Source organism: Sceloporus undulatus, chromosome 6 (genome assembly GCF_019175285.1).
Source record: "Sceloporus undulatus isolate JIND9_A2432 ecotype Alabama chromosome 6, SceUnd_v1.1, whole genome shotgun sequence".
Classification (NCBI taxonomy): domain Eukaryota; kingdom Metazoa; phylum Chordata; class Lepidosauria; order Squamata; family Phrynosomatidae; genus Sceloporus; species Sceloporus undulatus.
The window spans coordinates 100718816-100746524 of NC_056527.1; the positions used below are offsets into that span (position 1 = coordinate 100718816).

The 27709-nt window shown below is 39.3% G+C and overlaps 3 protein-coding genes across 3 annotated transcripts; all 3 read right to left on the reverse strand.

Moving 5' to 3' along the window:
- Window positions 1-4978: 4978 nt before the first annotated feature.
- LOC121933731 (olfactory receptor 14C36-like) lies at window positions 4979-5995 on the reverse strand. The gene has a single exon (XM_042473719.1). The coding sequence runs from the start codon at window positions 5993-5995 to the stop codon at window positions 4979-4981; it is 1017 nt and encodes a 338-aa protein (XP_042329653.1).
- Window positions 5996-11884: 5889 nt separating this feature from the next.
- On the reverse strand, window positions 11885-12893 carry LOC121933732 (olfactory receptor 14A16-like). Its single transcript, XM_042473720.1, is given in 2 exon segments — window positions 11885-12589; window positions 12591-12893. Coding segments are annotated over 2 exon segments (1008 nt in total).
- A 6289-nt stretch (window positions 12894-19182) lies between these two features.
- Window positions 19183-21770, reverse strand: LOC121933733 (olfactory receptor 14C36-like). The gene is made up of 2 exons (XM_042473722.1): window positions 21746-21770; window positions 19183-20156 (listed from the first exon to the last, which is right to left on the reverse strand). The coding sequence occupies exons 1-2, from the start codon at window positions 21768-21770 to the stop codon at window positions 19183-19185; spliced, it is 999 nt and encodes a 332-aa protein (XP_042329656.1).
- Between the last annotated feature and the right edge of the window lie 5939 nt (window positions 21771-27709).

Consider the following 27709-nt stretch of genomic DNA (forward strand, 5'->3'; position numbering starts at 1 on the left):
TGGTCAGGAGGAGGGCTTTACGTAGGTAAAGAAAGTATCATTACAAAAGGCTTCCTTTGATGCAATCTGGAGCTAAATGGGCATATGCCTGAGGATTTTACAGAAAGGGTTCTATTAGGTGGAACAGGTTTCCACTTGTTAAATTTATTGTGGAAAGGAATGAGGATTATGTGTCATTCCCTGAGACATTAGGACAAAATAAAGGTATGGTTTCTTGTGATGTCATAGTGGCACAGTCCCTTGAATTTGTGGTATGGATGTGTGTATTTGTGAGAGATAGATATAGACTAAAATACACACCATATAAAATTTTGTAAATGCATAGAGCTTAATTCTGTAATGGATGGCTGCTCTCAGGGGGTGATGCTGAAGGATTCCTGCTTGATTCCTTGGCTATGGGTTTATGGAGTCCCCAGTGCTATTTAACATCTACATTAATGCTATTTAACATTTACATTAAACAACTGTGAGAGGTATGTGGAGTTGTGGGGACAAGCATCACCAGTATGCTGATGATATCCAGCCATCGAGACTAGAAGTTCTAACTGCAAAAGACAAAGCATCGAAAAATGAACATCCAAGAAGAATGTAGAACATTACACAATAAAAGCTAAAAAGAACAATATAAATTCATGCTTCTTAGTCATGTCCCAAATGGAAGACATTTTGGAATTCCTCCTGGAAGGTTGAAATGTAGGGCATGTCCTGGAAAAGGAGGAACTCTGCTCACCCTGTGCCCAGCTCTATTATTACTTTCCATCTAATTCCAAGGAAGCTGTTCCTGTGCTAAACCAGTGCCTCACAGTTGTAATGGGATGGATAAGGATAAACAAATTGAACTGTAATCCAGATAAGAAAGTAATGTTCCTGATCAGTCAAAAGAGAGATCTGAGAATAGGCATTCAGACAGTGGTGTCATTAGGACTGGTGGGACCCATTGTGGTAACTCATGGTGTCCCCTACCCCATTGACTTCTTCCCATAACACACCATACAGAATCTTAGTAATGTTTTTGTAATAATGTTACTCACAAATCATAACACTCATATGTCACTGAATGTAATGACAATAGTTGTGACATAAACAACTAGCAAAATAAAAATTATATCTTTCAACTACGATATCATACATGCAGCCCAAATGCATTTATGTGTTTCATGCAGTTAGAGTAAAATTTTGGTAAGATGTAGTGTTTTAAAAGAAAATTTAAAAAGAACAAGCTTTTTTAAAAAAAAGTTTTTAATTTTAAAGTTATATTTTTTAGTAAAAAATCCCTGAGTCCTCACCTTTCTCCTCATTTCTTCTGCTGAGCTCAGACATTGTGAAGATATGCAGGCAAATGCTTTAGCTTGTTTCTCCCAAAAGGCAGGTGTCTGCAGAGCAGTGACATCACCCCCTTTAGGGTGCCATGTGGTGTCACCTGCATCTCACACACACCTTAGTGATGCCCCTGGATTCAGCCTGTGTTAGATGGGGTTACACTCGATCTCATGATACAGGGTCACAGATTGTGTGGGATACTCCTGAATTTAGCTCTGAGCCTGGAGGCCCAGGTTTGAGCAATGATCAGAAGTACTTTTGCACAGTTAAAGTTAGTGTGCTTAGTGTGCCATCTATGACCATCCTTGGAGAAGTCAGTTCTGACTATGGTGGTACATGCCTTGGTAATATTCTGTTTGGACTGCTGTAATGTGATCTACATGGGGCTGCTTTTGAAAAGTGCTCAGAAACTTCAGTTGGCCAAAAGAGTTGCAGCCAGGTTGTTAACTGGAGCTGGCTAAAGAGAGCACACGACGTCCTTTTTTCACAACCCCAATGGCTGCAGGTTCATTTCTGAGTCCCAGAAGTGCTGGAATTTACCTATAAAAACCTTTATGGTTTTCATCCAGATTATCTGAAGGGCCGTATCTTCTTTAATGAGCCCTTTAGAATTCTGGCCTGAGAGGGAGTGATCAGGTAGACCCAGCTCCATCAGGGCTAGTCTGAAGAAAGAGGCTCCTCCCTCCTTAACTGTCATCTTCCAGCCTGAGAGGGAGAGAATAGGCTGGCCCAGCTCCATCGGGGATAGCCTGAAGAAAGAGGCTCCTCCCTCCTTAACAGTCATTTTCTGGCCTGAGAGTGAGAGAATAGGCTGGCACAGCTCCATCAGGGATAGCCTGAAGAAAGAGGCTCCTCCCTCCTTAACAGTCATCTTCTGGCCTGAGAGGGAATGGTCAGGCAGACCCAGCTCCATCAGGGATTGCCTGAAGAAAGAGGCTCCTCCCTCTTTAACTGTCATCTTCCGACCTGAGAGGGAGTGATCAGCTCCAACAGGGATAGTCTGAAGGAAGAGCTCCTCCCTCCTTAACTGTCATCTTCCGGCCTCCTATTCCCCTACAGCTATGCTCTGACTGTGTGGGGGAGAGGCTTGTGTACCCTAATGAAGTTGTGAGCTATGCTGGCGGTGGTATAATAGCCACCGGTAGGGCCTCCCATGCCAGACAGGTCACAATCGAAGGGTCTGACCAAGAGCGCCAAAGGGCAGGATGGGCTCTCTAGCCTTATGGCAACCATCCTAGGAGAAGGAAAACTCTAATCCCAAACCCGTGCAGATGGTGCTCGTCTAACCCTGTAAAGTCAACCATCTAAGAGAAGGAAACTCTAATCAAACCTACGACCTGAGGACCTCTCTGCCACTGTCCATGCTTGTCAAGGCCTCAACAGTCGAACCTCTGGTTTCAAGGGTGAGGCCAATTCTGTACACACTGCACTCCATCGGAAAAATCCATTGCACAGGCTGGAAGGATACATCCAACGTCATCAACGCACTTGTAGAAAGCATGGATGAGTCCTTCCCGAATCTTCATTCGCGAAGTAAAGCCAAGAAGAAGAAGAGTTCTAAGATTGTCTAGAAAGGTCCTTCTTTCTGTCCCACTACCTTCTGAGGCTTGTTTGGTGGGAACAGGAAAGAAGACCTTCTCTGTGGCTGCTCCCAAACTTTGGAACTCCCTCCCTAGAGATCCCAGAATAGTGCCATCCTTGCTCTGCTTCTGTCAACAGGCCAAAATATTTTTGTGCCATCAGTCTTTCACAAACTGACTGAGATCGGGCTTTTAATGCTGTATGGTGCTGTTTGTAATGTTTGTAATGTTTGTAAATATGTAGTCTTCTAATGACATTTAATATGTTTAATGTTTTAACTTTATAAATTATTTAATTATTACTAAAATGTTTTATTATTAAAGTTATATTGAATCATGCTTCCCTTCCCTTCTTCAAGTACAAGGCATCATATACAAGACAGATTATCTGTTTTCAGGACAATGTAGAATGGTTAATCACCTTACAATCCTCTGAATTGCAAGAGGTTGATTAATTGATTGATTGAATGATTGAGTGCATTTATGTGCTGCCCTTTTCCCAGTGGGAGACCCAGGTGGCTCACAAACAAGAAAACAAAAATAGATTAAAACATAGCAATAAAATTAAAACAATTAAAATATTGTCATTTTTAAAATCACTAATTAAACAATATAAAATCATTTAAAACATACAAAAAAATTAAACTAGAGTACCAACCCACCCACTACAAAAAGAGTTCCTCAAGCAATTAGTCATTAAAAGCCTTCTTGAACAGTTTATTTATTCATGTAATTAATTAATATCCTATTTTTCTCCTTACATAGGACCCAGGGTGGCTTAAAAGATGTCAGCTTCAACCATTTGACTTCCACAAAGGAATCCCACCTGACATATGATGTTTTGCATACAATGGAGAGTGTGGCTTGCCAAATCAGCACTTTTCTGCATGGCATTCAGTGTTTGAAATTGCTGTTTTAACTGATGGCTAAGATTTAATTGGATTATACAAAACCGGATTCTAGGATTGCTTTTAGATTGCTTGTAGGAGATTTCAAAGTGTATTTTAAGATGATTTTAAAAGTTTTTATCTTTGTCTTGTTTTACTTGTTTTCTATTTGTTCATCGTCTCAGAAGCCCTTATGGGCTGAGAAGTGATACAGAAACACAATATGATGGACAGACAGACAGACAGATCATAGAGTTGGAAGACACCCCAAGGGCCATCTATTCCACACCACATTCCACATTTAGCAAGTCACCCTCTCTCAGCCACAGAGGAAGACAAAAAATCAGGAAAAAAACCTTTTGAACAAATCTTGCCAAGCTCTTCCCCATAACAGGAACAAAAACAAAATGGGAATCATGGTAGCAGACAGAAGAAGCAACAGGAACATTTACTCTGTATTTTTTGCATTCTTAAAGAAAGATCACTCATTTCAATGTGGTATAAATCAAAGACGGCAGACTTTAGCAACTGCAAAATTTTACAGAAGAACTTATAGAGGTTAGAGCAGAAATAAGAAATCTCCACCAGTGTTTGATTGATCCATTGATCAGACAAATGAATGGGGAGATAGAAGGCATATCTGTTCATTAACAGTTTATATTGTAGTGGCAATTTCAACATTTCAGCAGGTAGCTTTATAAATAATTTTGTTCCTTCAGGCTTTCCAAATCAGTAAATTACGTCTGTACAATAATTGTGTGAGTGTGCATGTTTGTGTGTACTCATTTACGAGCCTTCAAGTCACCTATCAATCTATGGTGACACCATAAATTCCATAGCATACTGCACAATAAATAACAACATCCCAAGGGAATGTATAGAAAATAACTAAAATAATAAATTCTAAGTAATAATAATAATGTCAACACAAAGTTTAAAACAATTTAAAACAGCATGAAAGGGGTAGGGGAGGATTCACCAATTGTATCACAGGTTCAATATAATTTCAATAATAAAACATTTTAATAATAATTAAATAATTTATAAGGTTAAAACATTAAAAATATTAAAAGTCATTAGGAGACTACATATTTACAAAAATTACTAACAGCACCACACAGTATTAAAAGCCAAATCCCAGTCAAGGTTTTCAAATTGTACTGTACAAATATAGTTATGTACAGAATTCACTCATCTATGCTGAATAAGACTATGCCTAGAAGAGTATGTATACACTAGCAGCTTTGAGAGAGCATTTTTAATTTCCTTGTTTCTCATTGCATAGACTATGGGATTCATTAGAGGTGGAACCATGGAATATATCAGGGTCAATGCCAAACTGAGAGGTAAAGGGGCATCAGAGGTAAGTTTGAGGTAAGCAGTAAATGCTGTGAATGCAAACATGGAGAAAACAATGAGATGGGGGAGACAGGTTGAGAAAGCTTTTTGTCTTCCCTGAAGAGATGGGATTTTCATCACTGTCATGAAAATGTGCACATAAGTAATAATAATGAAAATGCAACACCCTAAACCAAGCAGACCACTTAACAAAACAGCTCCTATTTCCACCAAATACAAATCAGAACAGGTAAGCTTGAGTAATTGTGGGATTTCACAGAAAAACTGATTGACAATGTTAGAACAAAATGGGGCTGCAAAGGTGCCAACAGTGTGCAATGCTCCATAGAGGAAACTCATAACCAATATAGCAGTCACTATCCTGAGGCAGGCTTCCACATTCATCACCATTGCATAATGAAGTGGATTGCAAATGGCAACATAGCGATCATAGGCCATGACTGTCAGAAGAAAGAAATCTGTTGATAAAAAGAAGATATAGAAGAGAACTTGAGCAACACATCCAGAATAAGAAATGTGTCTGGAATTTGTGAGAATATTGGCCATTGCTGAGGGGAAAATAACTGAAACTTGGCCCACATCATGTATCGCCAAGTCCATCAGAAAGAAGTACATGGGAGTGTGCAAGTGATGGTCAGAAGCTATGGCAGCGATGATCAGAAGATTTCCTGCTGCAGTTGCCATGTAAAAGACAAGGAATCCAACAAAGTGCAGAATCTGCACCTCCCAAACTTCAGAGAAGTCCAGGAGAAGAAACACTGACAATGAGGATTTATTCAGTGGACGTTGCTCCTCCATATGAATGTTGCCTGTGAAAGGAAGCAGAAGAACAGTTCTCACAATGAGCATAGGAGAAACAGAGAGGCAGTACTTTAAGTTGATCAGGTTTTGTTATTGCTGTTGCTATTTTTATTCTACTTGCAGGCTTATTCTTTGTTGATACTTTAAAGGGGCACCAGGTTTGAGGTAAGCAGAATTTTATTTGAAAGCCTGAAATCTGGATGAAATTAACCCTAAATAATGGACAGTCTCAGACTGGCTTCTTTTGAACAATACTTCACAGGACCAAGCATGTTGTTTCAAATACATAGCCCATAATACATACCAAACCAATCATATTTTGCTGACCTAATCATGAGGCATTGATTAGTCAGCTTAGCTGTTGAACATGAGAAAGATTGCATCAAGAATATTGCTCACATGAAAGGATTGTTTTTCTTTATAAAATTCTAACTAAAGTCAACAAAGCTGTTAGTATCACCCCATGCTCAAGTCAACCCTTTCAACTGGCTTTCACAAGACACTGATAGAATTGTGCTGATACTGTGTACACTTGAAAAGACAACCAAAGGCTCTTGGAATATGTCAGATCTGAAATCTCCCAGGAAGGCAGGATGACATTATTATTAGAGGTAGTATTGGTATTGTTTAGATGCCCCTTCAAAGGGATCAAGGTGGGAAACAAGAACAGACCAAGAATTAGACAAGATCAGTTAAAAACATGTGATTATCTCCTATGTGTAGATTATATCAAAATGCTTACACATTTAAAAAGCCATCATGGTGCAGTGGTTTGATGACAACTCTGGAGACCAGGGTTCAAATCCCCTCTCAGCCATGGAAATCCACTGGATGACCTGCGCAAGTTACACTCTCTCAGTCCCAAAGAAAAGCAATGCAAAGTCCCTCTGAACAATATGTTTTGCCATGCAAACCCCATGATAGGATTGGTTTAGAATCAGTGATGTTTTTAAATGTTTTACTCTTAGTCTCAAGTCAAGTTTCTGGTCTTTATCATCAAGTCACAAGTTGAGTTTCAATTCTGGGAGCTAACATTAACTGGGTGGGTGGGAGTTGTGTTAGTGAGGTATGTTTGTGTGGTAGGAATAGAATCATTGTAGCTACATGAGTCTGAGTCAACTGACTCAAACTGACATCCAGATTGTTGTGCCCATGGACGTAGTCAAGGGGGGGGGGGGCTTGGGATCCGGACCTCCTCTTCCCTTAAAAAAATGAATGGTGGGTGCTGCTGCGCTGCCCCCCCCAACCCCCATTATAATGGTGGCACTTAGTCTGGCCCCCCCCCCCCTTCCTAAAATCATAGCTACATCCCTGTTGTGCCTGACATCAGACAGACTAAGAAATATATTTCTTTAGAGGATCCTGTATGAAGGTACTTCACTCAAGATTTGTTTTTACTTTTGAAAAGACTCTCTATGCACTTACATGCAGAACCCGCTTTTCACTCCTGTTGTTGTGTGCCTTCAAGTGGTTTCTGAATTACAACAACCCTAAGGTGAAACTTTAATGGGATTTTCTTGACAAGATTTCTTCCAAGGAGCTTTGCCCTTGCCTCCCTCTGAGGCCAAGAGAGTGTAACTTGCTTAAGGTCACTCAGTGGGTTTCCATGTTCCAGCAGGGATTTGAACCCTGTTCCCCAGAGTTCCTCTCTAACACTTAAGCCACAACACCACACTGGCTCTCTTTCCCTGCTGTGCCCCTACCAAAAAGGATGTAACCACTCTAAATTTAAAATAATAATAATAATAATAATAATAATAATAATAATAATAATAATTTGTTTTATTTATATACTGCGATTCCAAAGATCATAGTGGTGAATAGCAAGTAAGCTAATTAGCAAGTAAGCTAAAATGAATTAGGGAAGGACACCGACAGACAAAGATACACACACACACACACACACACACACAAAGTTCCATCACCAACATCCTCTCACTTTTCTAAAATAGTGTTTGAGGGGGCAAAGGAGTCTGTGCCAGTGGCAGAGCCCTTCCCTCACTGTCACCAGCACTCCGTCCCAAAAGCAACAACAGCAACGCAAATCCAAGCAGGCAAGGCTGTTATCCATGACCTGTTCCTGCCCCTCTTTGCCCTCCTTTTCCTTCTCACCAAGTGTGTGATCTCAACCCAAATGTACTCCTTCTTCCCCCTCTGCTTCCTCTCCTTCACCATCTTCCTCCTGACCAGGCAATGACATGGATGATTGGGAGGGAGAATATATGTGGTGAGAGAGTTATGTATATGGATGTGTGTGTGTGTGTACATGTCTGATGACTGGGGTAGGGAAAGCATTGTAGAAAGACCATGAGGTGGAGGAGGACAATGGGGCTGGTGCAATGTGTGCATGGTGTCATGGAAGGAAAGCTACTGTTATTGAGGTCCTGCAGTAGTGGAGAGGGGAAGGAATGATGCCACACACATGTTTGGAGAAAGCAGCAGTGACAACAGATGATGCAAAGCAAGGCAGGGTGGGGTGAGGGTAAAGGAAAAAAGTTGGTTGCTGAAAACCTACCATTTCACACCTCCCCATATCAACAACAGATTTCATTTTAACAGTTCAGTATACGCAAGTAAGATCCACCAAGTTCAGTCCAATGAGTATAGGACTGCAAATGAAATCCCTTTCTGATGGCATGCTTTGGTATATATTGTGTGACCTTGTGAGAAATTATTAAATTCCTATGAATGACATGTTCACCTGCAGCTAATATTGGAAAATATTTCAGCATCCCAATAAGGTGGTCACACACATCACTTATGTTATGCTAATTTCAGAAGGAATCACAAGGAAGGGCAAAAATGTGAAGAGAAAATGAACAGAAGGGGGGGGGGGAAACATGATAATGCTGAAGGAAAAGAAAGCATGTGAGAACATGTGAGAAAATCCCAAAAATGATAAGAAAGGTTCCGAATCACTTACTAATTTTCTTCACAATTGCTCCTAACTTCAGATGCACTTTCCTTCTTCAATGACAAGCTAGCTGTGTATCTGGTCAGATAGACACACCATTGTATGAAAGTCTTCTACTTTAATGAAAAGAGTCTTCATTTGAGGAGAAGATTTATTAATCTCCCTTTTGGGCTTCTGGAAAGCTGCTCCCAGGGGTAGCAATTACAACTCAACAGTAACAGCGTGTAAAAAAGAAATGTAGTTTTGGCTTGTTAACTTTGTAATAGCACTAGGAAGATTAACAGTATTTAGGTACATTAAAATGTGAAAATTACTAAAGAAAGCTAATTCTTTTCATCTTGCTATTTCAAAAGCTATATAATCTATTTAAAGCATTCTTTCAAAGTACAGATAAATTTTGCTGACCAACCATGGGAATAAAGAGAACAGACACAGTGGGCCGGTACACACCGCCAAAAAGCGGTGTCCTGGCAGTGATAGTAGGGCGGCACCATTATAAATTGGCACCACCCACACGGGGAGTGTACAGATGACGTGTGGGCATCTGAGCACCCACTCATCACTTACAGGAAGCGGCGTCATAAGGTCTGCAACGCAGCCCTTATCACACTGCAAAAAGGAGCTGCTCTAGGTGGCTCCTTTTTTGCTGTGCAGCGTTCCCATGCTGTTTGGTTGCTTCGGCAAAGCGGTGCAGCAAAGAGGGGCAGTGTACAGCCCCAGTGATTGAGTTGAAATTGACCACTTTATTTTAAATATAAACCTATTTAACCTTTAACCCCTAAAAGCTGCATAGTGCAGGGAGAGGCAACCTAGCATAGGAGCTGCTGAGGCAGTAGTCTCAGCCAGACCTCCTCCCCAGCTGGGTGAAACTACTTAGGTGCATGGTGAAATGCCTTAGATTCAAGTAGAACCCAATAGCTAGATTGCTCCCCAGCTAGTTCACAACTGGAAGGCCAACCTAAGACATACATACCCACGTTCCATAACCAGCCTCCAGCCTAGCCCCAAGTTAAATATTCCATGGTAACATGACTAGAGGCCCCCTCCCTTCACTAAATGTGTGCCACAGGTGTACACCAAATTCTTCCTTATCTCCCGATGCTACCTGCCACAGATAAGGAGTAAGCATCTGCTTAGCCCCTATCCCCAACCAAACTGACCAAAAGGCCCTCTCTCCCTATTACACATCTCCCAGGAATAGAGGATTATCTGACTCTGATAAGTGAATGTCATAGGCTCTGTAGAATTCAGACTTCTGAAAAGTATCTGAAGATGTGACAAAAAGTAGCCCAACCTCTTGATTAAGACATTTCTAATTTCTCTCCTCATCTTTCTACTCACTTTGTCAACACACCCTGGATTTCCTTCTCCCCATCATTTTGACAGGGCAAAATGGTAGACCACATTGCATAAATCCCCTGCCAGTTGGCCTGTATGATCCTCATATCATAAATGTCCTGAATAATAATGGCTTTGCTAGGTCATCAAATTTAACATGTGTAAATTTTGCACAGAATATATCCCAAACTGCAAAGATTCTCATCAGCCTAGAATTTTCTCCTCAACTGTTTCCTCAATATTCAAAATGTATGTTTTTCAACCATTTGTGCTTCTCAAGTGAAGAGAAGCACATAAAACCACTGCAGATACTGTGCAGAAAAGTACAGATATTGTAGAACTCCTACTTGTAAAACTGCAACAAGTACTATGTAATTTCATTTGTGACAGACTAAAAACCACACAGAGAACTTTCAGAATGCAAACCGTGTTTTATTATCACTATGCAAATGGATTGTATAACATAGTACTTAGAGTATTTGGATAAGATAAGGAGTGGTCTCTTTCACACCACACAGTTATAGCACCATGATACCATTTTAACTACCATAACTCCATCCTGTGAAATCCTGGGATTTGTAGTTTATGGATGAGTATTTAGAATTCTCTGCCAGAGAGCTATCGTGACAATCGTGTTAACTTTCTTTAGAGGTGAGCTCTCTTAAACTAGTAACAATATTAGATTTTTATTCCAAGACCACTGGAGAAAATCCATTTCTAAATTCTATGTTCTGTGTTGTTCTAGTAGTATGGATACAGTTTACAAATGGTCTTTTACCTTAAGACAATAATCTAATTATGTCTGGAAAATCTTTCCTGAATTGCAGCTCAAAATCAGTTGGAACATTAGTTGGAAAATATTGTTTTGTTGTGTTGTTTTGCCTATATATACAGTTGAAGAGGATGGAAGGCTGTCTCTTCTCCCAATACTATGTGGCTTCCTGTCATTTAATTTAATGTCACTCAGGAGCAACGATGGCATTGATTAACACGACTTCCTCCCCCCTCAAATTAACAAATGATGATGCTTGTTCTTTCAATAGAATTTGAATTTTTCCAGTGATGCTAGTTTTCCTAAAAGAACTGTGAACCCTCATGAGGAAGAAATCTGGAGGTTGGGCAGCTTCAAGATGCTCCAGGGGATAAGATCCACTCCTTTTTTGGCCAGGAAAAAGCTGGCCCCCCACAGCTCCATTGTTGCTTCATGATGCTCTGGTGGTGGGTGGCATGTAAATGCTTTGCCGCTAGAGCATCATGAAGCCGCCCATGTCTGGCCAGCGGGGCAGCTTCAAGCTGACTTCTCAGCATCATTGGGCTGTCTGTTCTGGCCCGATCTTTGCCACTCCTTTTTTAACCAGCTTCAAGGTGGATTGGGGCTGCAGTGTGTGTTTGCTGCAGCCCCAATCCATCTTTGGATGGGGCAGCTTCATATCGCCCCTTCCTGCCCGTCTTCCCCCCCCCCCTTAAATAAACAGAATTAAAATTAGTTGTGACTTGAGTTCCAGTGCCTCCAGTGGACCTCCTCCAAGAAGGAGTAAATCTGGATTCAGTTTTGTGATAATATGCTCACAATATCAAGTGTATACAATTAGCACTTACAGCATATACAAATTTTTTTTTTGCTTACTTTATATTCAAAAGGTGTCCAAACTTTTCCTCTAAATAAGTATCTATTCCATATCTGGTTATGAAAGTGAACTACATGTTTTAAAACTAGACCTAACAAGGCTATAAATCAAATTAACAATGGAAGAACTTCCTTGATGCCAGAAAGGAGTCCCACATTGAAACATTTTCCAAAGCGCAACTTTTATATCCTGGTTTCTCATAGTGTAGATAATTGGATTCATCAAAGGGGGTACTACAGAATATAATACAGTCACTACCACATCCAACTCTGAGGGGGAACCTGAAATAGGCTTCAGATAGGCAATGCTCCCAGTGCTTATGAACAAGGAGACAACAATAAGATGAGGCAGGCATGTTGAGAAGGCCTTACTGCGTCCTTGAGTGGTGGGGATTCTTAGTACTGACTTGAAAATCTGCACATATGAAGCCACTATGAAACCAAAACAAGGGAAGACTATAAATATACTGAAAACAATGACTCCAACTTCAACAAGGTACATATCATCACAGGAGATTTTCAGCAGTTGTGGGATTTCACAGAAGAACTGACCGATGATATTGGAGCAAAATGTAATTGCAAAAGTGCTGCCAGTGTGCAAAGCTGAATAAACAAGGCCAGCTAGCCATGCACTGGTTGCCAGCTGAATGCAGACTTTCCTGCTCATCACTGTTTCATAGTGCAGTGGGTCACAAATGGCAACATATCTATCGTATGCCATGGATGTGAGGAGGAACAAATCAGATATCAAGAAAAAAAAACAAAGAAAACACTTGTGCAACACATCCAGAATATGAAATATCTCTTGTGTTCCAGAGAGAATTAATCATGGCTTTGGGGATAGTGACAGAAATAGAACCAAGGTCCACAATAGATAAATTTACCAAGAAAAAGTACATGGGTGTATGAAGCCGGTGGTCCAGAAAAACAGCTGAAATAATTAGAAAATTTGCCATCAAGACCGCCAAATAAATCACTAAAAGAAGGGTGAAGTACATAATATTTTGTTCCTGAGTGTCAGAAAAACCCAGAAGAAGAAAGCTTGTAATGGAAGTTGCATTTCGCATTTCTTTCTAGGGTGCTGTACTGCGTTTCTGTAGAGGAGAACAGAAGAACTAGATTAGTAGTAGTATTAGTATTAGTAGTAGTAGTAGTAGTAATGATACAGCTTGATCATTCTTTATCATAATAACTAGTAGAAAAGAAATGAATAAGAGATATAAATAAAATGAGACCAAAAACATTTAAAAAATAAACAGATATATCAGTCTTATATATGGCACGTAAATACTCAGAAGAAAATAGACTGCAACCCATTAAGCTGTATATTTGGCGCTATTCATAAATCTTTGCTTATTTTGTTTTCACAGATCAGAATGAAACACTTCAAAAGTTTTTTTTTTCAAAGTTAGGTGCAGTTACAAAAGCTTTCATAAATTTCTCAGTCATTCTTTCATTCTTGCAAATATTTCATTTGCAAACAAATAATATTTTGTGCAAAATTCAATATTTTGCACACATTTTTTTTTATTTTGCACAAACACATGTTGTGCAAAAAAGTGAGCTGCCATCCTTTCAGTAACCAGACTTACAATCTCATAACTTTGAGAATGCATGTTTATAGTTATTAATGACTTACTGTTACCCTAAGAATCAAACTTTTCATCTAGGCAGAAACTCAACTGATGACTTTCTGAGGCTGCAGATGAAGGTGCTGGAAAGTGACATCTTCAGCCCTGTCCTGGTTAAAAGACACATTGAGAGAAGCAATTGTGGCAGAACCCCAAGAGGTCTCTCCATCTGCCTTTTCTCAATGCTACTCATGACCAGGAGAGCATTGCAAACTTTGTTTTCCAATGCTCCAATCTGTAGCACCTCAAAAACATTTCATTTGGGGCACTCCCTAGCTGAAAGGATTTTGAAAGTTAGGGCACTATCTAGCTGAAAATGTTCCGGGGGAGTGACATTGTCCAATGTACCTTCTATGCTTGATATAGTTATGATACAGGACCTTAGTCCATGCTTTTTGCATGACGTTTCCCTGAAATGCGAAGCAAGAAAACACTATCAAGAATGAAAAAAACTTTTGTAACACCATGAAACATTTTGAGACACCCTTTCAAGACCAAGAAAAAAAGTGTGAATGCTCTTTACATTACTACTTCAAAGCTTCCCAATGTGAGCTGTTTCAAACATTTCAGAGCTCTGAAACAGAACCAGGTTAACACATATTATCCAAGATGGAACAAGAAGTACTGAAGACCAGGCATTTTGTGGCACCTTATGCTGAAAACCTCACAAGTATCTCTTCCCTGCCTCTAACAATAACAATGCAATAATAAAAATGTAAAAAATGAAAAGACTGTTGCCTTTTCATGACACGCGAAATCAGTTTTCTCAAATAGCTGTCTCACTGTATCTATTGGTATAGCCAACGGTGAACCTTCATATCAAGCAGAGGCCAGCACTATAAGGCCTCTGAAGTCCTCTTTACTTCAGATATCTGAGGTAGAAAAGACAGGTGGGGATGTGGTGGCTTAGTGGTTAAGACATAAGGTTGGCAGTTCAAGGTCTGGGTGCTGCATGATGGGGTGAGCTCCTGTCACTAGTTCCAGCTTCTGCCAAACTAGCAGTTTGAAAGCATGAAAATGCTAGTAGATAAATAGGTACCACTTCTCAGTGGGAAGGTAACAGCATTCGGTGCAGTCATGCTGACAACCAGAGCAGTCCTCAAACAATGCTGACTCTTCAACTTAGTAATGGAGATGAGCATCACCCCCTACAGTCAGTTACAACTAGACATTAATGTCAAGGGACTACCTTTACTTTTACCTTTGTATGAAGACAGAGGGTGCATCTACATGGTAGAAGTCATGCAATTTAACACCATTTCAAATGTTGTAGCTATATCCTATGGAATCCTGGGATTTCTAGATTTATAAAGGCTTTATCCTTCTCTGCGAAAGAGTGCTGGTGCCACACAAAACTACAAATCTCAGGATTCTGTAGGATGGAGACATGATAGTTGTTAACCGCCCGGATTGGTTTGCCAGAGGGCGGTATACAAATTATTATTATTATTATTATTATTATTATTATTATTATTGTTGTTAGACCAGCATCAAACTGCAATGTTTCTACAGTGTAGATGCACCCAGAGTCAGCCCAATAAAGAAAACATTAGGCAAAGACAAATATTATCTTAATCAGAGATAAACTAATATTATCCAAATATTTTGTCTAAATAGTTACAATAGTTAACATTTTATACCATATTTCAAGTAGTAAGTTTCAGATTCATCATTTCATGCACAAACTAAGCAGCCAGTATTTTTCAACATTACAGGATATGGGGGTAGAGGATAAGAACAAGTAATTGCTGACAAGTATCAGATTAAGACAGCTTCAAATATTGTGAACTATTCTAATGGCATTACAGAAGAGGTCTGGAGAAGAAAAGCAGGGGGTGGAAATTGAGATTTACCTCTTACTGTTGCATTCTCATTCTTATCATTCTTTGTTATCTTCCCTGAGGCTTCACTCAGAAAGTCACATAGCCTATATTGAACTTCCTTCTAATCCATGTATTCTACTGTATAATTGACATGGATTATAGTAAATGTGTTTCTTTTATGCCTGTCTACTCTGCATGCATTTTTGGAAATAACCTCTTAGAAAGCCCAGCAGAATTCAGTGATTAAAATCTCAAGAGACATTATTAATGTTTGTAGGCTGAAATACCCCTAAGAAAAGCAAGGTGCTAAATCAGGTGATCAATAGCATGGTGTTTGGATTTGAAGAGAACTTAGAAGAATTCAATGATAAAAATCCCAAGAGACATTCTTCATGTTTGTAGATAGAAATGCCCCTAAGAAAAGCAAAGTGCTACATCACATAGTCAATGGAATAGTGTTTGGATTTGTATAATCAAAGAGAATCCTGCTTTCCTTCCCTTCTTCATATGCATGGCATCATATACAAAAAGAGTTCCTCAAGCAAGTAGTCATTAAAAGCCTTCTTGAACAATTTATTCATTCTTCTCCTAACATAGTACACAAGGTGGCTTAAAAGACACAGGCTTTTGCATACAGTGGAGGGTGTGGCTTGCCAAAACAGCACTTTTCTGCATGGCATTCAATGTTTGAAATTGCTGTTTTAACTGATGGCTAAGATTTAATTGGATTCTACAAAACCGGATTCTAGAATGGCTTTTAGGAGCTTTCAAAGGCCTCGTTCCCACTATGTTTAAATACGGATCGTGATCTGGGTTAAACAGGCACTTCAGAAATTTATTCAGAAACAGGGGCCATGCTTTTTGCCCATTTTTGCTCATTTAAACCACATCAAAAAGACGCTGGGAAAATGGGGGCCTTGTTCTCACTACATTTAAATCCGGATTGTGATCCAGATTAAATGGGCATGGTTCACCCTGAATTCGATTTCAGAAATCGATTAAGAAAGGGAGTAAATGCTTTTTGCCCATTTTTGCCCATTTAACCCATGTCAAAAAGACGCTAGAAAAATGGGGTGTTTTTTGGGCTGAATTGATTTATTTAGAAATAAATCATTTCAGTCCAAGTGGGAACCAGGCAGATTCGAATCAGAATCAAACCTGCCCTGGTTCCCACTGGCAGCCCGGCCTGGGGGGGGGGGGGGCCGCTGGCATTGACCAGTCTCTCCTGCCCCCAAAATCCCCAGCCCAGGTTCCTTACCGACTTCTTTGGCCCTTGACCGAGTTCCCTGGGCTTTTTAAAAAAATTCAGGAAAGGAGAAGGAAGGTAAGGGAAAGGGAACGAAGGAAGGATAGATGTATCAATATACAAATACAGATAAGGGAAGAGAGGGAATAGGTTGGAAGCGATAGGCAGGAAAGGGGGGGAAGGGAGGGAAAATAGGGGGAGGGAAATGGGAAAGGGAAGGGGGAAGGGAGAAAAAGAAAGTAAGGGAATAACTAAAGTAGCAGAGGTGGAAGAAAAAGGAGGAAATGGTAAGGTAAAAGTAACAGAAGTATGTATGAATTTTGAAAGGTGTGTAAATAAGTGACAGATTTTACCTTGTTTACATAAATGTAACTGTATGTAAATAAATAAATTTTAAAAAATTAAAAAATTTCCTGCGACCGGGAAGGCTAGAAGGAAGTTGCAGAGATGCCAGAAGGCTTGCGGCCTCCTTCCTGGCTTTACCCCAGCTTCTTTGCGACCTCCTTCTGGCCTCCCCAGCCATGGGAAACTTTTTTAAAAGGTGTAGGGAAGCCGGGAAGTGGCCAAAGAAGCCAATAAGGAGGCTGGCCCATGGATTTGAGGGTCAGGAGAGGCCAGAGACAGACTGGGCCATCAAGCTGCCCCCTCCCCGGCCATTGAACCGATTTCTGAAACCGGTGCAAACATAGTGGGAACCACGTTTTTTCAGAACTGGTTTCAAGAATCAGTTTAGGAAACAAATTTTCCGGTAAGTGGAAACAAGTGTATTTTAAGCTGTTTTTTAAAGTTTTTATCTTTGTGTTGTTTTACTTGTTTTCTACTTGTTGTACGTCTCAGAAGCCCTTATGGTCTGGAAAGTGATACAGAAACACAATATAAAAAATTGGTCAGCTGAGTGAGACTTCGACCCAGGATGCATCTGGCTGGCAGCATCCCACCTAGATCAGTGGCGATTTAGGTATGATAACATCCGGTGGCATCCTGGATCCAAGTGATAAGATCCTACGTAGATTGTGGATTGGGCAGAGCCAAGCCTATTTACATGCACCAAACTCTGCCTGTGTGTAGTACTGTACATTTTCTTGTATAAATTCATTTTGTTAGTATTGGCACAGCTTTCTAATCTCTTGAGGTCATTTTAATTGCCCCTTTAATTTGGTGTCATCTGCAAATTTGATAAGCATGCCTTCTATTCTGTCATCCAGAATAGAACAGCTCTGGACCCAGGACACACCCCATTTGTTTCAGGGAAGAAAAAGATATATTCCCAGGATAGTTGTGTGATCACGCTGAAGATTTTTAGATGACGTTGAGCTTATTTAGGACTTATCCTGGGAAGAACCAGGAATATTCCAGCAACAAATCTTTTCCAGGACTTCCCATGAATGTTTTGTTACTAGAGCATTCTTGGAACTTCATGGGTTAAGTCCTGGATAAACATGATGTGTCTAAAAATTTGAATGTGATAATACCCACCATTAAAACTAAACATGACTTTATCCCATTGGGGATAAGTCACTTTAAAATGAGTGGGATAATCTCCTTAGTTTTGCCAGGTTTTTGAAATAACAAGAAAAGACAGTTGAAATTGATGACTTGCAGGGCTGACAATCAGCTGTTGCTATTTACAAGTTTGTGTTCTACCTAAATACCAAATCAAAGGCAGCTTTCCGTATTTACAGATTCTGCATCCACAGATTCAGTGGGACTTCAGCATCCACAGATTTTGGTATCCATGCAGTGGGGAGTCCTGGAACCAATCCCCAGTGGATAACAAGAGCCCTAGTGGCACAGTGGTTAATAAATGCCTGTACTGCAGCCACTCACTCAAAACCATAAGTTTGCAAGTTCAGTACCAGTAAAAAGGCTCAAGCTTGACTCAGGCTTGCATCCGTCCAAGGTCATTAAAATGAGTACCCAGATTGTTGGGGGCAATTAGCTTACAGTTGTAAACTGCTTAGACAATGGTAGCTCAGTATGAAGCGGTATATAAATTAATAATTAATAATAATTTGTTTTATTTATATACCGCTATTCCAAAGATCATAGCGGTGAACAGCAAGTAAGCTTTTTAGCAAGTAAGCTAATTTGCCCCCAACAGTCTAGGTACTCATTTTAGTGACCTCGGAAGGATGCAAGCCTGAGTCGAGCTTGGGCCCTTTTGCTGGTCTTGAAATCGCAACCTTGTGGTTTTGAGTGAATGGCTGCAGTACAGGCATTTAACCACTGCGCCACCAGGGCTCCTTGTTTATTTTTTTGAGTTAACTGGTTATGTATTTCCATGTAAAATTGACATATAATCAACATTCATAAATAACAACATTCATAAATATGAAGGGCCCACACGTCAGCATACAGAATTTTTTGGGTTCATGTTCAGCCTAAATAAATGCAAAAGCTTGCCAACCTTCAAAGGATATTTATTTTAATAAGGAAGACCTGCTGGTCCGATAAGAAACAAGCTTTCTGACAATCTAATAAGGTACATAACTTATAATAATGAAAACTTTGCAGCCCTAATGTGTCTGAAATTATGTGTTATGAACAAAGGAATTGCAGCTACAAAATTTACTAGACACAAATGACACTGAAACATCCTATAATTGAAAATTATTCTTCATTCCAAACATGGAAGGATTGCTCACTTCATTAGAGCTTAAGGCAGAATCTTTCTATTCACAAGAAAGAACTTCAAACCCAGCAGGTTTTTCAGAGCACTTTTTAGCTCCCTGTTTCTTAAGCTGTAGATGAGTGGATTCATCAAGGGTGGCACCATCGTATATATCATGGTCAGTGATAAATCAAGAGATGATGGGGAATCTGAGGCAGATTTAAAGTAAGATGGATATGAAGTAAATACAAATACAGACAATACACTGAGGTGTGGCAGGCAAGTTGAGAAAGCTCTCTTCCTTCCCTGCCCAGCAGGAAATCTCATCACTGTAGTTAAGATGTACATATAACTCACAACAATGAAAACAAAGCAGCTCATTGCAACAACTGCACTCAACAAAAGAATAGCAATTTCAATCAAATACAAGTTAGAGCAGGCTAGCTTAAGTAAGTGTGGGATTTCACAGAAAAATTGGTTCACACTGTTGGAACAAAAGGGGGATACAAAAGTGCCTATAGTGTGTAAGACTCCATAGAACAAGCTAATGATCCATACAGCAGTAACCATTTGAAAGCAGGCATACTTGTTCACCAGAGTTTCATACTGTAATGGTTTGCAAATGGCAACATATCGATCACATGCCATGACTGTCAGAAGAGAGCAATTAGATGCTAAAAAGAATACATTGAACAGGACTTGAGCAACACATCCAGAATAAGAAATATGACTGTCATTTCTAAGAGAATTGACCATGGAGACAGGTAAAATTACTGAAATTTGCCCCACATCCTGTATGGCCAAGTTCATCAGAAAGAAGTACATAGGGGTATGCAAATGGTAGTCAGAGACTATTGTAGAGACAATGAGAAGATTCCCTGTTACTGCTGTCAGGTAAAAGATGAGGAATACAATGAAGTGTAGAATTTGCAGCTCCCGAACATCTGAGAATTGCAGAAGAAGAAACTCTGAAAGAGAGGATTTATTAATGGGACTTTGCTCTTCAGCATACAGACTCCCTGTGAAAGTAAAGAATGAGACTCGTTAGAATGAGTGATAGCATAGTACTAAGAGTTTTGATTCTAAGCTGGTATTATATGGTTATGGCTGTTACTGCAGCTGTTACACTTAAGAACTCGCATCCTGTGTGTATGACATCAAGGCAGTATCTTATCTGAAAGCCTGAAATTTGAAGGAAATCAACTCTAAAACAGATTGTGGAGGGTGTAATCATATAGCACAATTTTATATCATTGATAGTATTTTAATTGTCATGAATCTACCCTATGGAATCCTCAGATTTGTAGTACTGTGAGTAATTGAGAATTCTCTGCCGCTATTGTGTTGTCATTAGAAAATACCCTAGGAAATTCTAAGAACTTCACCAAAATAAAAATCACAGGTTTCTATAGGGTGAACACATGGCTGTTTAGCATGTTATCTAACTGGTTCAATTATGCAGAGTCGATACAGACTGAGGAGTTTATCACACATAATTTTTCTATACATTCTCAGAACGAGCAAGTAATGTGCATGGCTGAGTGAAAATTGAGGTTATCACATGCTAAACTATCGGCAAGGCATCCCCATGCCGTCACGGATCCTAACCCATTCCCGAGCCAGGCTGAAGTGCGTGAATTTTGCTCAGCCATAAAGCTTTCTTGCTCAGCAGGAATCTTTACAGCTGAGCAAAATTCATGTGCCTCACCCTGGCTCGGGAATGGGTTAGGGTCAGTGATGGCATGGGGATGCCTTGCCAACAGTTCAACATGTGATAAACTCCATTTTCACTCAGACACACACATTCCCTGCTACTGCCCAGAATGGATAAAAAAGTGTGTGCGATAAACTTCTGAGTCTCACACTGGTTCTACTGTCGTGATATTTCAAATGGATGACCAAAAATGTTTATCCCCCAAATGCCTGATTTTTAATGCTCATTCCTTCCCATACCTTTACTCATCTATGTTCTTGCTACCCTAATCATGTAGGGCACCTTGACAACAGCTGATAGAGGATTTTATAGTTGAAAGTAAAAATATCACTTAAAGCAGAATGAAGCTTTATAGCTGCTTATGTGAAAGGGTTATACCCATTAGTCAAAAAGGAATCAATCAAATATCTATTGATCACTTTATTGACACTTCATTTTCCTCAAGACTAGGATTTAGGGTGATTTACAGTTTAAATATCTACTTTTAGTATCAGCTAAAGGAATCTATCTTCAGTATTTTTTTCCTTCAGGGAAAGAAATCAGGCACATGCACGGTCCCTATGACACTAGACACCACTATAGGAGCAGGTGCTGAAAAAACTCCTACCAAAAGTCCTCTTACATTTCAGAATGCAATCAACTTAATAAATGACTGATGATAATTGGGAAGCAATAAACAGGAATAATTATTTAGCTGTTAGTCAAGGCTAAAAGAAAATTGGGAATAATTCTGCATCCAAAAAGCATTTGGCCTCCCATCTTTCATAGCCAAAATGTTCTAAACATGACACCAGATATTCTAAGAGTCAAATACAAAAGAAGGTGAATTTTAGGATAAAGCTGTTGAAGAAAGACTACTATTTACCACATAACTATTGTCAAATGTTAACTCACCAGTAGGCTCATGAAAACCAATCATTTTTGATTCTGGAAATGGTGCAGAGGATGTAACTTCTTTCCTTCTCCTGGTCTCTGATCAGATGTACCACATACTATGGCAGCAATTAGAGGTAAAGAAGCCAGTAACTAATAAGTAAGGGATCAATGGTATAGGAAAAGGGTTGGAACGATAGTTCCAGTTTTGTTTCCAGATACTTTCAGGCAGGACTGGAAATTATCTCTGTTTGAAAACTTAGATAGCTGCTGTACATCCATACAGGGGATACTGAGCAAGCTGATTAGACTTTGTATAAGGCAGTTTTGTAGATCACAGGTAATCTCTGTATTTAACAAGAGAGAAGGTTATGAGAAAAAGAAATAAAGATTAAATAAAAGCATTTGAGCAGCGGGTATCCATAGAGAAATGTAGGATAAGAATGAGAGAAGGGAGAATTCTAAACATTGTAAAATTGATATTTGTGATTGCTGCACAGACATTACTCACATAATTACTTATTGTATGAGCTATGATAAACTAGTTTGAAAGGAAAACAAGTGCCTAACAGTATATTCAAATCCAACATTACAACATGCAAGTTACACTACTCAACTTGATAGCAAATTCATTAGCACAAAAATAATCAAGAATAAAAGTAAAACTATAGAAAAGAATATAACATAGCAGAGAAGGAAACGAAGGACTGTGTTAAATTTTCCATTTCAGAACACTGAAGAAACTCCTGAAATTACAACAATATGAAAAACTTCCAAGCCACTATTTTCTTCACAAATTTCTCTTACCTTCAGATGCACTTTCTTCTCCATTAATGCTTGATGGCTGTGTATCTCTCTAAACATCCATGCTACTTTATCAACGTCCTCCCTTTTGATCTATGATGAAATCTCCTAAGGAGACCATTTATTTGCCTCTCTTCAGCTTCTGGGGATTTGTTTCCAGGAGTGGCCATCACAGTTCAGCAGTAAAAGTGTATATTTCTGGCCTCACACTGTACTGATAAAGTTATAAATAAATAAATAGATTTCTGGTCCTATACTTCACTGAGCACCTGAAAATGACAGAGCTTTAAAAAAAATTCCATCCTGCCATTTAAAATGTTAATATGAAGCAATTTCTGAATTCTAGTAAATTTTTATTTCTGTAAGCTGAAACAATATTTTTATTAAATTCACTCATTATTTGGAACTGACCATATTCAGTAGTTAAAGATGTTATACCATTTGCTAGGGAGATGCAGGACACAGAAATTAGGACTACTTTATTAACTAAGTAGAAAAGATCTGCACAGATTTTATGTCTCTGAGTCGGAGCAGAGTCCCTCAGAAGTGTCTCATCTCATCCTAGCAACCCATATGAAATAAGCTTGCCATCAATTGGCCAGTTCATGCAAAATAAACAAATTCTCCTGAGTCTCAAGATATAAAGAAAGTCTGTCCTACAGTAGAATTAAAGTTTTGTCTCACTACTTTTATCATAATGATATTTGCGAGTGCTCCCTATTGCTTCTGGGAAATTCCTCCCAATGTGAGATGTCTGTCAAAGAGCTGCCCATCTATCTTGCTAAGCCACCCAGTAGATTAAGCTGTGCTAACATATCACCACAACTCAACAGGCTTCCATGCCAAATATCCCTAAAACAACCTATGTCTTACCCATAGGAGCTCCTCTCAATTAGAAAGTGAGGGGTTGTGTCTGTTAAAACACCCATGTGTTTTGCCTCTCTAAACTCTGACTTGAAGATTGGGGCAAACCCCACAGCAGGAAGCATAGGTGCTGATCCAATTCTAAATAGAACAAGTATAAAATATCTACGCATTTAAAGCAAGCTTTTCAAAGCCCCTACTGGTCAGTGCCCAGAAACGAAATATGATAATGAACCACTACTCTAGTGAATGAAAAGAGTGATGTCCTTTCCCCCTTTGAGCTACAAGTAGACTTACAGAGCTTACCACTTGGGCAAATAAGCCAGCTTACTTCTTCTGGCTTCAATGCTGGATCCAGGATGCTCCCAGATGTTATCATACCTAAATCACCACCATTCTAGGTGCGATGCTGCCACCTGGATGCATCTTGGGTTGAAGCCTCACTCAGCCCACACTTTTTGAAGTCGGGGAGCTTCCAACTTAAAAAATTGGCCAGCTGAGTGAGGCTTCGGCCCAGGATGCATCTGGGTGGCAGTATATTGCTTAGATCGGTGGCGATTTAGGTATGATAACATCCGGTCTAACTTTGTATAATCAGACTGATTATATTAATATATAAGAATTTGCATAAAATTTTTATATTTTAAAAATTTTCTAACGTAAAAGGTTATCAAAATTACATGTTCCTGAAACGATCTCCCAAGAGATAGGCATGTCAATAGTGGCTAGTTAAATGTCCATACTAAATTTATATTTTAGAATATCAGCGGCTATTCTTACAGCAAATATATATAGCCTATATCCTGAGGTTGAATGTTGCAACCACACTTTACTTATGTTGTGTACACATGAGCATATATTCCTTGAATTTCCTGAATACCTTTTACTGTTTTGTGCTGGCTGTGTGCCATTATAAATGTTGTTGATAACATCCAGTGTCATCCTGGATCCAGAACTGCAACCCATGTGGCCCACACACCCTGCACTTTCCTAGTGATACTACTGGTAGTGCCCAGGACTGGAAACAGTATTCCAGGTGAGGCCTGACCAAAGCAGAATAGGGTGGCATTATTACATTCCTTGATCTAAACACTGTACTTCTACTAATGCAGCCTAGAATCGCATTGGCCTTTTTAGCTGCCACATCACACTGTTGACTCACGTTCAACTTGTGGTATACTAGGACTCCTAGATCCCTTTCACACATAGAAGCTTATCACATGCGCATTTAACCCGACTGCACCCTAACAGGATACAGCTAGGATGTGTGATACAGGTGAGAATTACTGCATGCAATTTGCCACCGATTTCCGGGTATAGCCCAGCTGCATCCCAGGAGCTTTCTGACTTGGAAAAAGCAGCTGCTGAAGCATGCCTGGGAGCTGGGATGCAGCCAGACTGTACTCGGCCGACAGAATCGGCTGCAAATTACATTTGATAATTTCCACCTAAATCCTGTGTCCCACCTGCATCTTATTAGGGTGCAGTAGGATTAAATGTGTGTGCAATAAGCTCTGTAGTCTCATTAAACCAGGTGTCCCCCTTCCTATATTTATGCATTCCTTCTTTCTTTTTTTTTACCTAAGTGCAGTACCTTACATTTCTCTGTGTTGAAATTAATTTTATTAGCTTTGGCCCAGCTTTCTAATCTATTAAGGTCATTTTTAATTTTGATCCTGTCCTCTGGGGTATTAGTATTCCTTCTAATGTTATCTGCAAATTTGATAAGCATGGTCCCTATTCTTTCATATAAGTCATTTATAAAGATGTTGGATAGTACTGGGCTCAGGGCAGAGCCCTGTGGGACCCCACTGATCACTTCTGCCCAGGATGAAGAGGAGCCATTGCTGAGCACCCTTTGGGTTCAGCCAGTCAATGAATTACAAATCCATTTAACAGTTACATTGTCTAACACACATTTCATTAGCTTGCTTGCAAGAATGTCATTGGGGACCTTGTCAAAGGTCTTACTGAAATGCAATATCCACAGCAATCTCTTCATCTACCAAGCTGATAATTTTATTTTAAAAGGGAATCAGATTAGTCTGGCATGACTTGTTTTTCAGAAACCCATGTTGACTTTTTGTCATTATGGCATTCTCTTCTAAATGTTCACAGACTCTGTTTAATTATCTGCTCTAGAATCTTTCCTGGTATTGATGTCAGTGTAACTGGGCGATAATTGTTGGAATCCTCTTTTTTCCCCTTTTTGAAGATGGGAACAATGTTTGCCCTCCTACAGTCTGCTGGGACTTCTCAAATATTATTGCCAATGGCCCTGAGATTACATTTGCAAGTTCTTTTAATACCCTTGGATGTAGTTCATCTGGTCCTGAGATTTAAATTCATTTAGATTAACCAGGTATTCCTGTACTACCTCTTTACTTATTCTGTGCTGCATTTCCCCTATTGTGTCCTCTGCTCCATATTCCTTAGACTGAGCACCATTTTCCTTTTATGAGAAAACCGGGGTAAAGAAAGTGTTGAGTAACCTTCTCTGAGTGTTGAAATAGATAAGGATTGGAATGAAGTCCACATGGATTTGAATTGGTGATAAAATATATTGATATGCACTCTAGCAAGCAAATAAATATATTAATGTAAAATTAAGTAGGAAAAAATGGAATGAGATCCAGAGAGAGACCACAGAAGCCTTGTTTGTATACAGTCAGCCCTTTGTATCCATGAGGTTTTTGTTCCGGACCCTCCCATCCCCTGCAGATGCCATCCATGGATCACAAGCCCATGAGACCTCAAGTCCTGTAGGTTTTAATGGCAGTGCACCATGCACATGGCTGTGACCATGGCCGTGCAGTGTGACCACATGTACGCACCACCATTAGGGACAATGGGCAGGGCCATCCATGGTTGCTCAAATCCATGGATGACAAGCCCGTGGTTGACAAGAACTGGCTGTATTTTCCATTAATGTGAAGTCCTTGCTGTAAGGAAGAAAGACAGAATTACATTTACTTATTTATTTTATTAGAACTAGAGTCGCTGGAAATGGCTTGCTGTTGTTGTGTGCCTTCAAGTCATTTATAAGCCTAAGGAGAAGCTATAATTGGGTGTTCTTAAGCAAGATCTGTTCAGAGGAGGTCTGCCATTGCCTTCCTATAATCCATTTGTTCTTTCTCTTTCTGGCTCTGTTTTATTTACTTCTCTCTATTTTTCTTTTTGTTCAAAAACTGATAATATTTTGAAAATGTTAATTTTTAATACATATATATATTTAGAGAGAGAGAGAGAGAGGAAGAAATCCCATTATTTCTGGTGTGCACATGTGGAATACAGGCTTAAAAAACAATCACCAGTTGCATTGTGAACCAAGAAAATTATGGATTTCTAATGCCAAATTTCATTTACTCCCAAGGTATTTATCAGTTTTTTAACAAAAATATCGAGAGACAATTTCCTGCACATTGGTAATTTATCCTAAGATACTAATGTGAATGTTATACTCCCGGAGGAGATTGTAATCTCAGTTCTGATGCAAACATCAGATTGTAATAATAATAATAATAATAATAATAATAATAATAATAATAATAATGTTTATTTATATTTCCCGCCTCTCCCAAGGATTGAGGCAAGATTACATCAATAAAATAATACAATAATACAAATACAATTGATAAAACACTAATACTGAATTTACCACATTCCTATTAGTTCTCTAAAAACAGTTCATCAGTAGCCAGTAATCATAGTCAAGAGTGGAACATCATCATAAGCTTTTATATGAAGTCCAATGGATAAGCCCGCCAGAAGAGATATGATGTTCCAATAAGCACTTCCCTGATGTTCTGAGAGTGCGGGGCGGATTGTGTAGGGAGAGGCGTTCCCGCAAGTAATTCGGGCTTGGTATAATTGGAAATAGTAGGAAAAGAAAAAGACTGTGTTACAGACGGATAGACTCAAACAAGGAAAACACTGGCCTGAGTTTGTAGAACCTAAACAGGATGGCTGATAACAGGGCGTCTTGGAGGCCTCTTAATCATAAGGTTGCCATAGACTGAAGCCAAGTTGATGTCAATGAACAATGGAACTCCACTTGATGTTTCAGAAATCTTCCAAATCCTCTAGCCTTTCGGTTTTTCCAGCAAAAAAAATGGGGGGAGAGGGGTTAATAATGTGTTTCAGAGACTATAGGTTAACTAGCAAGCCATGATCATATTGTGTAAAATTAGAATAGGTGTCACTTTAAGTGAAGCTTAGTAAGATGATCAGTTTTAAATTATTTATTGACCCATTTTGTGTGTGAGGAATAATAATAATAATAATAATAATAATAATAATAATAATAATAATAATAAT

Coding starts and splice junctions, on each gene's coding strand:
- LOC121933731 (XM_042473719.1), bottom strand. CDS start 5,995: ATGCTCATTGTGAGAACTGTTCTTCTGCTTCCTTTCACAGGCAACATT.
- LOC121933733 (XM_042473722.1), bottom strand. CDS start 21,770: ATGATTGGTTTTCATGAGCCTACTG. Junction 20,157..21,745: donor TGGTTTTCATGAGCCTACTG/GTGAGTTAACAT, acceptor TTACTTTCACAG/GGAGTCTGTATGCTGAAGAG.